This window comes from Ziziphus jujuba, chromosome 4 (genome assembly GCF_031755915.1).
Source record: "Ziziphus jujuba cultivar Dongzao chromosome 4, ASM3175591v1".
Taxonomy (NCBI): Eukaryota; Viridiplantae; Streptophyta; class Magnoliopsida; order Rosales; family Rhamnaceae; genus Ziziphus; species Ziziphus jujuba.
In genome coordinates, this window is record NC_083382.1 from 14757317 (window position 1) to 14774295 (window position 16979).

General features: G+C 29.1%; 1 protein-coding gene across 1 annotated transcript; it reads right to left on the reverse strand.

The window, feature by feature from the left end:
* Positions 1–14979: 14979 nt before the first annotated feature.
* On the reverse strand, positions 14980–16024 carry LOC132803554 (protein ACCELERATED CELL DEATH 6-like). The gene is made up of 3 exons (XM_060816775.1): positions 15813–16024; positions 15411–15712; positions 14980–15239 (listed from the first exon to the last, which is right to left on the reverse strand). The coding sequence occupies exons 1-3, from the start codon at positions 16022–16024 to the stop codon at positions 14980–14982; spliced, it is 774 nt and encodes a 257-aa protein (XP_060672758.1).
* Positions 16025–16979: the final 955 nt, after the last annotated feature.

Genomic DNA, 16979 nt, shown 5'->3' on the forward strand with positions numbered 1-16979 from the left:
CTTTGCTTTTGTCTTGCGACATGATTTTTCTACAAAACTTGTTAGTAAAAAGGACCTCACAACACTCCCTCACGTGTTTCGGCTTTTACCCTCTATAATTCTCACCTCTCTTGCCTTTTACCACTCTAGTAATTCTATTTGGTTCTTTACAAACTAATTTCAAACTAAAACAAACTAGCAAGTGAATCCAAATAGACCTACCAAACCGTTATTGAAATAAGGCTACAAAACAAATAGAATGAAAAGTAACAAGAAAAAGGCAACGATGAAAGCTCAACAAGAAATTTGGCACAAACAAAAGAAACTAGAATGTGAGGAACAAATTGGAATGAGATTTGTAAAGTGGAATTAGTGAATATTCAACAAACCTTATTTTCGGTATTGATTTTGGCTTGTTTTTTGTGCTTCTCAAATCAACCAAAAAAAATTTTCACTACCTGGTTTCTCTTGAAATCTCAATAATTCAATGCCACAAACCACAAGAACAAGAAAAAAAATTTAAGAACGAATTTTTTTTTTTTTTTTAAATACGATATGATCGGAATGAATGAAGAAGAACATAAAAAACAAAATGCAAAGAAAAAAGCAGCAACCCAAACGCAAAGAACAACCAAAGAAATCAAAAATGCAATTTCTAACCTAAGGCTAAAAATTGCCCCAAAAAAACCAAGAAAAACAATGAAACAAAAGAAAAGAAATAAATAGATCAAACCTGTAATTAGAAACTAGCTCTGATACCAAGTTGATACGAACCTAGAGTGAGCTACTTCTAAACCCGTAACAAAGATTGAATTAGACCGTCTAATTACAAGTTATCAATGGAAGACCTTGACCCATTACCTATATGTGAGGTAAGAACCTTGGTATGGTAAAGACGCCACAATAGGATGCGGAATAACCTATTGATAAGGCAAATTTGAACTCCACAAACAAAGCTTGAAAAGTTCAATATAGTTCTTAGAGAACCAACAGAATTACTCTCACTTTGAATCAAAATTGTAATCTGAATTTTATTCATGACTGTGTGCCTTTAAATCGGCAAAAAAAAAAAAAAATTACAAAGCTTTCTTAAATTTGCTAAAAACAATTATGGACGAAAATTAGGTTTAGGAAACCTAATTTTGATAGGTTTAGGAAACTTAATGTGGTTAGGTTTAGAAAACCTAATTTGGTTAGGTTTAGGAAACCTAATTTATCTCCTAGCTTCCTAATAAGAATAGGAAAGTAATTTAAAAGCCTAATAAAACTAAATTCAAAAAATAAAATAGGCAACATGCCAAAATCCAATCAAGACATAAAATAAAAACTAATATTTTGTAATTATAAAATTCAGCCAATGCCATGTAGGCGCATATCATCCTCCACGTGGCAAAAGTGTCATGTCACCATATGATGCCATGTCACCATCCATGTCATCAAATCGTACCACATTACCATATTGTTGGATTCCATATGTTAGGCTTTGTTTCATGTTGGCATCCTCCATTCCAATCATATGGACCAATTTTGGTTCATTTTCAGTAATGAACTTGCTTCCTTGGGATATGAACACCTCTTGGATCAAACCATTTAATGCTTTTTTAAACCTTTTTACTCTTGCCCTGGTTATTGGTCCCGTAGAGATTTTTAGTGGCTTTGGACTCCATCTTGGGGTGCTCCTGGTCATGTCCTTATCAATTTGTATACTCCAAAACCTAGTCTCTCAAGGTTTCCTAATTGTCTTTGGCCCAACAGATGGGCCACACTTGTATCTAAGCAATTAGTTAATGGGCTCTTTTACTTTATTAGCTAGCTTGAGGATCCAATGGTCATTGTTAATTAAGAATCTTGATCAACGGTTTATATTGCTTCTGGAGCATAAATCCAATATATATAAACTATTACGTTAGAATACTCTATATATATATAAACTATCAATTAGTCTTATGTAAGGTACATTTTTTATTCTATCAATAGATCGAGCATTATCTTTTCAATGAAAATTTAATAGTTATCAAAGATGGACCTTATTTTATTAAGCTAGATAGTATTTATTTGATCATCATTGCATAAACTATTCCATTTAAATATCTTGATTTTAACAAAATTCAGTGTCTCTTCCCACACAAAAAGATTGGGTAACCAAAAATTTTAATTATTTAATTTCATCAAATAAATACTTAGAATTTAAAGTAGGTCCGTATTGTTTGTACTTTTTTCCCGAAATGATATTGTATTGGATTTCGAGTCCTTTTAATTTGTTAGAGCTTTTGATTAATTTAAAAAAAATGCTATTTTGTTTACAGCTAGTGACTATTATTAAATGGAATCTCCTATTAATTTGGTAATTATTAATTGAAAATATTGAATTATTTTTTTTATTTTTTAGTATTGAAAACCTAATATGAAAATGCAAGAATGTAAGAATTTAAATTGGTAAATAAAATTTGGATCATACTAATTCATAATAACAAATAACAAATAGCATCTTTCCTTTTAAAAAGGCAATTTTAACCTCAATTCATGTAGGTCATGTATACATGTAATTTTTTAACTTTCTAAAATAAATTGAAAACGTACATATATTTTATTTTATTTTATTTATTTGTTTTTTCCGGGGGTGCGGAAGGGTAATGATGGGGGCAAAACCCACAACTAAATAAAACTGCCTCACAAGACTAATAGAACTATAACATCTCATGATCTCAAGCATCGACCATCATCAACAAGACTATCAATTAGATTAGAAGGAGTTAAAAGCATATATAGTTGCTCCATACACCTCAACCTAAAATTCGCCAAAATCAACAGCACTTTGGTACGTTTTCCTAAAATATTAGTGCACATAATAAATTCAAATCCAGCAAATAAATTTACACAACACTCAGTTTGTTTGATTTATTTGTTTATTTATTTATTTATTTAGGATAAAACACTCGATTGAGTCATCACAAAAGGTAATTTTGCATAATACATATATATATATATACATACGTATAGAATCTAAACGGAAACAAATGTGAAAATGAAAGGTGGATTTTGAATTTCAATCTTGTAACTTAAAATATCTACAGGCATCAAGTAAGGAATTTATTTTATTGAAGTAGCGAATTCTAATATAAAGAGGAACTCTAATAAAAAACCTAAGATTCTAAAGAATAAAAGACAGCACAAATTAATTAAAATCCTACAATATGTAAACCATCTCCAATGGATGTATCTATAGGTACACTAAAATTGCTTTTCCCATGGATGTGTTTAAACATCCTACTAAGTCAAAGTGGAGAGAGAGAGAGAGAGAGAGAGAGAGAGAGAGAGAGAGAGAGAAAGAAAAGACAATGTCATGGTGACCTTCTACTTTGGAAGGTTCTGTTTTGAAATTTTCAAAGGAACAAAATTTTGAAAGGTTTGTTTCAAAATTTTCTAAGGAACAATTTCTTTTTTCTCACAAAAAAATAATAAAAACTAATAAAATATTTAATTAATTAATAGTCATAAATAGTTTTTATATATAGATTAAAAAATAATTACAATCGACAGTTAAATTTAAACAGTATCAATTTCTAATCCACATATAGTCATTCACATTTATCATTAAAAATGTTCTTTAATGTTAAGTATCCAACGAATAAAGTGAAAGAGAAGGTCTATCAACAAGAAAAAATCAAAAGAAAACATGACAAATGAGACTAGCAAATTCAATTAAAGCTAAAGCTTTATGCTTCTTATTCCTAAATTCATCATGAATAATTCATAAAAATCAAGAGAAAGTATCTCCAATGACTTCATCTATTACTACATTTAAAAAAAAAAAAAGATTACTTCTCCAATATCTCTGTCTAAACACCCTATCCAGCTTAGATGAATAAATATATATATATATATATATATATATCAAGCTGATGTAGCAAAAAAATAAAAAAAAATAAAAAAGATAGATACTCTCAAAGTAGACCCCCTACTTCGGAAAAGTCTATTTTAAAATTCTCTATAAGACAAAATATAGTTCCTAAATATTTTGATACAAAACAAAACATTATGAAAAATAATTCATAGGAAATCAACTGGGAGACTAAGTTTTGGAATTAAATTTCCTTCAAAATTTCAACACTTTCCAAATGAGGCGTAAGGTACTTTTAGGAATTGTCTGAACCAGCGGGAATTTGAAATTCTTTATGTTTGGATGGTTTTTAGAAAGAGAAAAATGTTGGCTCTAGGGAAAATTAAATCTCATAATGTTGAAATATATAGTGGAAAATGAATCCTCCAAAAAATATGCCAATTTGAAATTTTATAGGAAACTAATCTAGATGATTCAATTCACATTATTCAATTTTTATTACCCAAGCCAATAAATTATACCTTATTTTTCCTTAAATATATACACTACATCATTTTTATCTATTAATTCTCTTTGATTGCCCTAATTTCGAAATCGAACTTATCTTGTTCATCTTCAACCTTGTAAGCAGACAACTTAATCTAATTGATTCAATTGCATGATTCATGAGTCTTATATGCCATCTTAAAATCACCTCAACTTTTTATATAGCATTAGTAGAACAACAAACCCTTTTTTTTTTTTCCGATTACATATTAACGAATAACTTCACATATCATTGAGTTTTCATTTAATTTATATGATTTGGATCTAATTACCTACTCTAGTATACAAAATCCATGTGAATTTAAATCATTTGGGCTTTATATTAAATGAGTTCACTTATTTTTTTCTATTTATGTAATCTAAATCTAATTATTTTCTTTAGTATATATAATTCAGACAGGTTCAAATCATCAAAGTTATATAATCTGCAACTAATTGTCTTCTCCAGTGTACATAACTTGAACAAGTTTAAATCATCCAACTTATGTATATCAAATGACCTCAAAGTTCCCATTCCATTTTCTTTGATTTTTAAAGTCAAGTGAAGAATAAATAGAATAAAAATTTAAAAAAAATGCAAAATCGGATAAAAAATACAAAGAAAACAAATAAGTCATAAAAAAAGCTAAACGGGGTTGAAAGGAATGATTTCCCAATCATTTGTGTCTATGTTTTCATCTTGATAGTTACATTTTATTATCTCGGTTGATAGGGCTTACTATTTTTCCTAAAACCCCATTGTAATGTTCTTAGCAATTTATTTTTATTTTGTTTAAGCATTTAAGGGTTTTTGTGACCTTTTTCCAAAGGAAATTTTTAAAATAAAAATATAATTAAAAAATATGATGTGGTTATTAAATTTAGAACCTGCTAACTAGTTTTATATATTTTATTAAAAGATAATTTTACCTTATATTTTGAAAATAAATTAATGTTAATTATTTGTAAGCCCAGCTTTTCAAAATCCCAATAGCCGACAATTTCCCAGCATCCACTGGTCAACAAAATTTTTAAAATGCATCAAAGAAGATAATTTTATAATTTTTATGGTCCAAACACAACAATCGTTCACCCTTGTCAAACTCATCATCAAACAGCTTTTTAAAAGCCCAGGAGCTGACAAGTGCCCAACATCCACAATAACTGTACGTACATATTATTGAAAAACTTGTTTTCATACCAACAGCTATCCATAAGGTAATAAATGGAGGTAGGAGGTAGGAAAACATTATTTGAGCAGCCAAACTAGTTGGCCCAAGCCATTAAATTCTCATCTTTCACATGCGGGTTCCCATTCTAAATCACACGACTCCTCCATTTCGTCAATTCATTGGTTATGTGTCATTGTTTACTTAATATTCTCAACGTGAAATTATTAAATTCAAACAAATTTGAATTAATTAATAATTTATCATCTATCTAACTGATTTAATTATCAAAATTTTCCAGTTGAATGATCTGAAATAGAAAGTATTCTTGTTCATTTATATCGTTTTAATTATGAAAAAAATGAAACTATATATATATTTTTATTTTACGAGTTAAATATATATATAGAATTATTGTATATAAGTATTTCTAATCACATGAAAATATATATCTTGAAATAAACACACAAATTATTATGGGTGTGTAAACTAATATGGACACCAAAAATAAATTAAAGCTCATATACTTTCATGCTAATTTAATTGGATATTACCAGAGTTCATTTTCCATCTATACCAATATCTCTTTGATTAAATAATTGGACATATCTTTATGGTTGCATTTACCTCTTTATACGAATATCTCATTAAATTATGTAAAAATTTTCAATTTATCTGAACATTTAAATATTATTTGTTAAAGTTGAAAGTTTGATTTAAAAAATTAATTTAATAAATTAATTTAACGAGTAAAATAATTTAAAAAATTTCTATATTTTTAAAATTTTCAATGTGATCTCTGTTAGCATCCTCCTCTGAAAAGACTAGCTATGTTTATTTATAAAATAAATAAATATACTGTCGGTAGAATAATTGTTTTATATTAGATGGTTACAAAATTTAAATGAAATTTATAATTATATATACAATATACAATATTTATTTATTTATTTATTACGAAATCTACAAATACGTGTGCAGTTTGAGACCTCAACTGCCAGAAGGAAGCGCTTCCGCACAAATGCCTAATGATTGACGTGTCAAATTACATTCAAATACTGTATGGATAAGTACGATTTAAAGGTACTACCCCAAAACGAAAAGGAAAAAAAAAAATAAAACGATTTAAAAGGGATCCAAAAAGTCCTATATCTCAACTGCCACGTTATTATGATTGTCCCTACGGGAGAGACCGGAGTAATAGTCACTGTTTGCTCATATAATAGGTTGAATTTTCAAAGCATTTTCAATGAAATTTTTATTAATTTTGTTTATTTATTTTTTTTTGTTTTACCACATCAAATACATACGTAGTTTTTTAAGAAAATTTCTCCAATAATATTATATACGAAATTTGTTATGATAACATGGCAAAAAAACCATAGAAGCTATTTAACACATATTTTATTTATAAAAAATCTGTTAAATAGTATGAGTAATAAATTTAATCTATTTTTTTTTTCTCTCTTTATCAATTCATGACTTGTCTCTCTCATTTCTCCCTCCATCTCTTTTTTTAAATATCCAATTTATTCTATTTTAAATTTTAAATATAATTTATTAATAAAAAATTAAATAGATATTATTTATTGATAAATATTATATTAACCAAGTATTAATAACTTCTAAATTTTTTACCACATAAACTATAAAAAGAATCATTAAAAATACTCTCGAATCTATATGATTTCATTTTATATCTATTGTGTGTCTATAATATTTATATTTTAGATTTTTTCTTATTTTAAATTGACTTTGATTGATTAATTGCTAACAAAACCAGTTTCGTTATTTTTCTTTCCTTTTTAATTTCTTTTGAACCAATGAGTCTGTTCATTTATTTATTTTTTTTGGGGAGAAAATTTTGATAAGTCCATCATTGTACATATACACCTAACATCACGTTAATAACAAAAAATATCATATTATTAATACGTATTTCAAGTTTCTTTATATGAGTGTTCCATAAAACTGAGGGCGACTTATTGAATCATGAGTTTGATGGATTTAAAACGATTTTAAAAGTCAAAAAGTATTCAATTAAGATTTTTATGAAATTTATTAAAGCCTTAGGCTATTCAATTAAGAATTTTATAAAGTCCATATAAATTTGGTGGTATTCAATTATGACTTTTTAAAAATCTACAAAAATCTGTTGGTATTAAAAAAGTTATTAATTTCAAAGGATTTTATAAATTGATGGATTTGATTGGACTTTGAAATATTAGGTATAAATACTCAAAACTTACACAAATTTAGCCTCCAGCCCATAGATTTTACCAGATTTTAGAATATCAAATGAGACCCATGCCTTGAGATAGAACGAAGTATGAGAAGAACGGATGGTTGAACCCATGGGTCTCTCCATGTGCTTCCTTGCTTGATCTGGCCTTTTGGATATGATTCAATTTTTTTTGCTTTTTTCTTATATGTGTCGAGTTATTGATGTTTTTTTTCTTTTTTGGTGAATGTCAAGTTTTCTTGATTTGCTTTTTTTTTTTTTTTTTTTTTGTTTTCACTGCTATTCTTTCCAAAATAAAAAGAAGAGTGCATCCCCTAAATTGGTAAATTATGGTCCACGTAAGAAAAAAAAAATAATTGGTTTAATTTTATTTAATATAATATATATAAAAATTTGATTTGACTCTTTGAACATATGTAAAACACAGTGATGAAAATATCGAGAATATGAATTTATCGAAATGCCGATGGAAATATCGTTATCGATGGAAATATCAATAAAGTTACAAAAACTGTAAATTTTTAATTTAGAATACAAATTTTGGTACATAAGTAATTAATATAGTAAAATAATATAAAAATACAATAATTAGAATACAATAATAATAAAATAGTCCATAAATATTATAAATTATTATAAATGAATAAACTGGAATGTTACTTAGTACCAAAATATAGAATAATTTAAAAGATAATATTAAGATATAAGAAATTCTTAAATATAAATCATAATACATTATCAATATAAAAAAGAACTCTTTGGTTTTTCAAATTGATGATCATATTTCGATATTTCACGAATATAACAATAGATATTACATTTTATTCCTCCCTTCACTTCTTTTGTGATTTTTTTACCCTAATTGTTTTATCTTTTCAATTTACTATTAACATGTAAAATTATAAATTTCATAATTGAAAATTTTCTGACAAAATTTTCTATAATCCAATTTCTTTCTGAATCAATAAAACTAATTTTATTTTTCTTTTTCAATATCCTACTCAATGTAAATTTTCCTTGGCAATATTATTGAAAAGTAATAAAAAACAATCTCGTTATTTAATAAAACAAATTAATTTATTTTAAAAAAATTAAAAAATCAAAAAAACAAATTTCTTCTAGATCCTTCCTCTCCTCTCTGGCCCGTCCCCCTTCCTTCTTCTTTTGGTCTTCTCCCTTCCTATACTCTTCTCTTCCCTTCTAGTTATTAAATAAAACAAATTAATTTATTTTAAAAAAATTAAAAAAATTATTTTTCCTTCCAGATCCTTCCTCTCCTCTCTCTGCCGTCACCCTTCCTTGCTCTTCTGGTCTTTCCCCTTCCTCTTCTCTTCTCTTCTCTTCTCTTTGTTCGTGCTTCTACATTTTCTTTTTCTTTCCTTTTGTTTTATGATTCACAACCATACCGTGCACCAGACAAGCAAAACGCAAAGAAAGACCAGATCTGAGAAATTTTTTTATTTTTTAGTGTTTAATTTAATTTTTTTTTTTAAATAGAAGAAATACTATATCTCATCATTAAGGGAAAAAAAAAATGCTTCGATGGAGGAAGGATTCATCCAAAATCTGAGAGCCAGATTTGTGAGCTGATCGATATTTCCATCCAAAATCTCCACTGACAACTGGTTTTTCCTCTGTGTTTCTACCGTTTTCCACCACAACTCCGAAACTCCCATAGATTTTTGGCTATTTCGACGATATTTGTCGACTTCGGCAATATATCTCAGGCATCCATGACAGAAACTTTTTTTCTCCCCTATCGGTGTCGCAGGTGACCGACACTCGATATTGTCGCCGATATATCCCTTCCGTCGTCGATTTTTGCTTCACTAGTAAAACGTATAAAAAAGAAGATTTCCACCACCGAAAGCCTCCGCCCAATCTCAAATCCTTTGTTCAAAGGACAATGAAAACTATTTGGCAAAAAGAAAAAAAGAAAAAGGACAATGAAAACTAATACTCACGTCATTCATTAATGTAACTGTTCCACCAAACCCAAAAACCCAGTTACGGATTTTTTTTTTTTTTTTTTTTTGTTTATCTGAGTTCTGTTCTATTCTCTTTCACTTTCAATTACTGTGTTTTGCTTTTCGACTATTATTTTAGTTGCAGTGGATTTTTAAATAGGCTTTAAAGTTTGGAAAATTGGATTTATCTAATTTATTTTAATTCATCTTGTTAGTGTTTTTTTTTTTAAATATTTCAAAAATGATATTATTAAAGTTTAATACTCATGTGTATGTTGTTTAACTATTTGTTAATATTTATTAATTTATCTGATATCATAAATGTTCCACAATGTTTATAATATGATAAAAAATAAATAAAAAATAATAATAATAAAAACTATGCTTATGGTATAGTTGTTCTACTAAAATAAATTATATTATTCACCAAAATAGTAAAATAAGTTATATGAAAAAAAATTTTAATCATTGGAATTCCATAAAAATCTGTTAAAGTTTATAATATAAATTTCACAAACTTTATAAATTCTATGTAAAATTCTGATAAAATCCATATGGAGCCTATAGAATTCTGAAGAAATCCATAAATTCTATTAAACATATTAACTTTTTAAAAATCTATCAAACTACTAATTGAATACATCTTTAAGTTATTTTTTATATGAAAAAAATTGATTAAATTATTTTTGTTCTAGAATATGTATACCTATTTATGCATAAGCAATAAGAAGTTATTTGCAGGGAAGCAAAAATCGTCGAGACGGTGGAAATGTCGGCGACAGTTTCCGTTGTCGATCCCGTCCGACACTGACAGGGGGGAAGAAGTTTCTTGCACGCGTGTCGTCGAGTTGTCGCCGGAATCGATGGAAATCGATGGAATCGTCCATTGTCGGTGAAGATTTCGGGTTTTGGGTGAATAAGATGGAAAGATCGGCCGGTTGTCGACAGGAAAAGGTGGAAATTTCTGGGATATGTCGGCCGGACTGGTTGGGTGTGTTTGTGTTGATTTGTGTGTGTGTTTGGTTTGTGGTAGTCGGTCGGAGAAAAACCGAAGGGGGAAAAGATGGGGATACACAGAGAGAAGAGAAGAGAAGAGAAGAGAAAAAAGAGGGCCGAAATTAGAAATTTTGGTTTTTTTTGTTTTTGGTTGTTAACTGATCTGGCACAGAAGAGAGGGAGGAAGAAGACGAAGGGAAGAGAGGAAGAAGAAGAAAGGATAAGAAAGAAATCTTTCTTCCACGTGGGGGAAGGGAAAGAGAAAGAAGAAAAGAAAAAAAGATAAGAAAGAAATCTTTCTTTCACGTGGGGGAAGGGAAAGAGAAAGAAGAAAAGAAGAAAAGAAAAAAAGATAAGAAAGAAATCTTTCTTTCACGTGGGGGAAGGAAAGAGAAAGAATAAAATAAAAAAATAAATAAAAATCTATGTGATGGTGATTTGTCGTGGTGGTATGAAAAAGTGAGAAGCAACTAATTCAATTATATTCTTAGCTTTTACCTCATCTAATTCATGTTATTGCTTTTAGTTATCAGTTTTAATATGCTTGATTTTTACTATGATAATATTTTAATATACATCTTTTTATTTTTTTAATTTTAGTGTTTAATTTAATTTAATTTATTTTTTTAATAAATTTAATTTTATCTATTTAAAAATAAATAAATAATATTGTTAGTTTTTTTGTTATATAATATATAAGATTTTAGTATATATATTTAATTGGATGAGTATTTTATTATATTTTATTATTATTGTATTTTAATTATTGAATTTTTATATTATTTTATTATATTAATTATTTTATATCTCAAAATTTGTATTTTAAATTAAAAATTTACAGTTTACATAATCTTATCGATATTTCCATCGATATCGATATTTTCATCGATATTTCTGTAAATTCATACCTTCGATATTTTCATCGACATCGATATTTTCTTCACTGGTTATTTGTAATTAAGGTCATAATTTATACACTAATATTAGACATTGTACCTTTTAAATAATATATTTATCTAAATTCTTTATGAAATGCCAAGATCAATCTCATGAAAATATATATAGTAGTATTTTATTGGGAAATGTAACTCAGTTTAGATGGGGTCATCACATGTCTTCCCACATTTGGGAACATATGTTGTTGCTCATTTTATGCTGGACTGCATCACTTTGTAAAACAAAACTCTATCTTTATATAATATGCGTGTTTAATTAAATGCTAATATAGGTTGGTAAGGAATTTAATTCTGATAAAAAAGCAAAAATTCAAATTGTATAATAATGTTAATAGATAAGTTATAAAAAGTTTGACTCGTTATGGGATTGAAAGTTTATTTGATCATACCGAAGGTGAGACAACAGAGCGGTTAATTTTGTTAACTTCATTTACCAATTTACTCTATTTATTATACTTATGCTCCACACCTAAGCCAGCAGAATACTTTCATTGTGATTTTTTTTTTTCATTTAATTTTTGGTTTTATTTTTTTTATTTCATTTATATTCATTATCTTTTGCATATTTATTATCTTCTCATTTATTTATTTAATATATATATATATATATGTTTTTTAAATATCTACTTTTTATATCTTTCATATCTCAATTATATAAAATTATATTATACTATATGATAATATTTTTTTCGCAATTTCTTAGTTATAACAATATTATCAGCTACTAATTATTAGCAAATAAATCTATAATTAAAATTAGAAATATACATTATCAACAATATAGTATTTATTAACTTTTTTTTTTTTTTTTGTAATTACATTGTAAGCTTTGATTTTAGTGACAATTTATTTTATTATTTTTTCATTGTTAATTTATTTTTTAATTAGTTGTATATCTTTAAAATTATTTTAAATTTGAAATAATAGTTTACCGTTAAAACAAACATTTCATAATCAGTAGAGCGATATGATCGAACATATCTTTGCCAAAAAAACCTTGTTAACCTTTTAATCATTTTTGGTCTATAAAAAAATTTGGTTTAACGAATACCATAATTAGTTCTGACTTTAGTTACCTAAACTAAATTTGTTGCATATTTGCTTATGTTATTATTTTTTCAAACTACACATTAGAAAATAATCTATGATTAATGATGTATGTTGTCCCTTGGGGGAGGGAGGCAAAAAAAAAAAAAAAAATGGATACGCCACTGGTTATTCCAGTAGTTTGAGTAACTTTTTATAGGTGGAAAATGTTAGCCCAGGAGGGATTCAATCCTCAATAAATGGAAAAATTACCAAGAACGTGATTACCTCCAAATATAACTTATCAAATTCTATGATTGTTTTTTTAATGTTGTCATGATCAAAATACAAGGGAGCTATTTACAAATTGAATGTGCAAATAATAGGCAACTAGCTGTATCATTTGCTGTTACTTTGTTTGGCAAAATAAAGATAGGAATGGCATTCCGTATATTATGCACTTACTCTAGAATCCTACAATTTTAAAACTTAAGTGAGATGAAAATAATGTACTTATTACTTTAGCACGTACAGGTGACCACAAAGAAAAAAAAAAAATATATATATATATATATATATATAAATATTTTATTTAATTTTTGAAGATTTTTAATAACTTTTTTTTTCTTTTTGCTAAAAATATTTTCAATGGCTTTGACAAAAACAAAATAAATATTAATCTATGTAAGTTTTTCCTTTTTGGATAATTTGTCTAAATTATACTATTCCTTCAATCGATTAATTTGAATGGGCCAAGCCCAAATGGAAATGATGATGACCATTGGTATAAACCCATTGTAGTTGAAGAGAAACAATTATGTACAGTGAAAATTCACCACAGTAGAAATCACATTAAATACTATAGTATAGTATTACAACCATATTGTTTAGATTATATTATTGTCATCAACATCACTCCTTGTAACTATTGCCAACAAATGGAGGGATAATATAAAATGTAGCGTAAAATGCGATGGAGTGAGGAACTTGGGGAAAAAAGTGGAGCAAATACTAGTGATATAGCAAGGATGCCAATCAAGCCCATGACCAAGACAAAAATGGCAAGCCCTATGTTTTTGCTCACTACCAGATAAACTCCTGCCATGAATGCTATCGAGACCATGGTCAGAGCTAATCCCAACAATGGTAGCGCGAATCTAAGGGAAGTACTTGCCAAATTAAGATCACCCAATTGTGACCAAATTATGGCAATAGCAGCTTTAGAGGAGCTATAAAAAGCTATGTAGTTGCTGATTATGTATGTATGAAACATGATTCCATGGCTTGGTTCTGAGCTGTCATCATCATTGCCTGGCACCGAGAATCCGACAGCGAAAGTTACGATGACAATAAGCGTTGCAACTAATAGAAGAGTATTAACTCTATCCTTGTAAAATTCCATGTACGGCGTCTGTGTCTGCACTTGTTCTACAATATTCTCTTCTGGTTTCGAGTTTTGGGGGTCAATAGGCATGCCAATGATTGTGCTCTGAGCTCGTGGAGCACCGGCGTGCCTCAAGGCTTGCCATGTCAATCGCTGCAAAGCAGGCATTATTTATCTGGCAAGTAAATATATATGAAGCAAGAAAAAAAATAAAAACAGTTTTTTGGTTGATCTTTGAGCTTTACATGTGTGTTCTTAAAACAAAAATCTGATTTTAGCAAATGTAAGTAACAAGATGATGAATGTATGTTTAATGAAGGTTGTTTGATTAGACTAAACTTAAAAGTCCATTGAAGGCAATTAGAGATCTAAATTTTTGTATGTGTATGCGTACATCTTCATCATTTTGCTATGTGAGACATAAGCCCTTGGGCTTAGAGATTTAAATTTTTCATATGTATGTGTCTACATAATTTTGCTCTTTTGGGCATAATTTGGGCATGCTTATCCAACATAGCATATTAAGTTAGCATATACGTATACAATTTTGATTTGTTAAAAACATAATTCTCACTTCATATTAGTTATCTAGCGATGTATCAAGTGCTAAAAGTTGATTAAGTACACCTTATAAAAATGAGTTGAATAAAAAATGAATTATACCTCACGAGCCGTCTTTCCTTCGTCATTCATGAGTTGTAAGTCAATTCTGGAATCCCATGTCAAAATGCTAACAACCATAGGATGACTACCCTTTGTGGCCAAGTGTAAAGGAGTGTTTCCTTCGCAATCTCTTTCATTTATCAAAATTTGAAGTTGAGGATTCTTTAGCATATATCATACTGCTTTGGCTCTTCCATTCTTTGAGGCTAGATGAAGAATATTCTGATTTGATTATTGTTCAGCTCTCTTGAATCGGGACAATGCTGCAGAAACTCTGATTATATCTATATGACCTTTACTAGATGCCATGTGAATGGGAAAGAAGCCATTTTCATCAGCTACATATGAATATTCTCCAAATTCAATTAGTATACGTCTAACTCCTTCCGTATAACCTACTAGCGCCGCATAGGAGAGAGAATTTTTCCCTCTTTCATCAACCGATGTAACGGCAGATATCCACTTCTTTAGCAATAAAATGTCCAAAATACCTGGTGTTATAAAACAATCTTAATTTGAGGTAATTAATTTCCTATATATATATATAGCGTGCCTTATTATTATGTTCTTTCATCAGTAATAAGACTTGCATACCCCACACTGTAAAAAAATTTCTATATATATAGAGACAATAACAGATAAGGACAATTATGACTACATACCTCCATTTTTTCCATCAATGCAAACATGGACAACTTTTTGTTTCATAAGATCATCAGGGTTATTTCCATCTTGATCCTCCATCATGGCCTTAAAAATCTCCATGTAACCAGCTTCAACAGCCATATACAGAGGAGATTTTCCTTCCCTATTCACATAATGTGTCACTTTTGGATCTTTCTCGAACAACATTCGGGCGATCCCTTTGTGTCGATTCTTCAATGCCAAATGCAAGGCTGTCTCTCTGTCATTATTCGTCTCTCTTATTAGTAGCACATTGCTACTACTAGTATTAGCGCTGGTACTACAAAAATCAGAAAGATTTACCTTTTCTCCAGAGACGAGCAAAATTTCGAGTGTCGAAAGGTGTCCGGAACCGGCAGCAACATGGAGAGGGAGATTGCCTGAGGATCTCTTGAACGTGCTGATCATAGCCTAAGCTTGCTGCAATATGAAGGAGTGTATCTCCTCGAGGTATTCGCTGCACGAAAAGAGAAATCTCCAAATCACGATCTGTTGAAAGTTGGCGGAGTAAATCAATGTTGTTGGTGGCAACAGCCTTGTAGAGTTGAGGAGGCATGGATTTCATGTTCTGATTCTTCATTTGGTTCCTCATGTGTTCATATTCCGCAGCCTTGTTTTGATTTTTTATGGTGCAGCCGCAGATTGCCGACGATATTTTGTTTAAAAGGCATTGTAGTATGGTCGGGTGATCTGTACTCCGAATTTGTGGGGGTCACACCTCTATTCTCTTATTCATAATTTATATATTCATATACACACACACACACACACACTCTCTCTCTCTCTCTCTCTCTCTCTCTCTCTCTCCTAGCTATCACCTGATGCTAAAAATATGTTCTGATTCTAAGCTTGCTGCGGAGTTCCTTTTTTCAACAAGTTTCGGAAAATTATTGAGGATCTCTTGAACGTGCTAATCATAGCCTAAGCTTGCTGCAATATGAAGGAGTGTATCTCCTCGAGGTATTCGCTGCACGAAAAGAGAAATCTCCAAATCACGATCTGTTGAAAGTTGGCGGAGTAAATCAATGTTGTTGGTGGCAACAGCCTTGTATAGTTGAGGAGGCATGGATTTCATGTTCTGATTCTTCATTTGGTTCCTCATGTGTTCATATTCCGCAGCCTTGTTTTGATTTTTTATGGTGCAGCCGCAGATTGCCGACGATATTTTGTTTAAAAGGCATTGTAGTATGGTCGGGTGATCTGTACTCCGAATTTGTGGGGGTCACACCTCTATTCTCTTATTCATAATTTATATATTCATATATACACACACACACACACTCTCTCTCTCTCTCTCTCTCTCTCTCTCTCTCTCTCTCTCTCTCTCTCTCTCTCTCTCTCTCAGCTATCACCTGATGCTAAAAATATGTTTTGGTTTTGTGGAGTTTTACTTTTTTAAATAGAACTTTAATGTATCAGTGAATTCTTTGCCAATTAAATTTCAAATTTTAATTTTTGATATAATTCTAATGTTAATTAAAAAAGATTTACTATTAAAATCATATTTAATGGGAGACTAGCCCCAAAAAAAAAAAAAGTTCCTATTG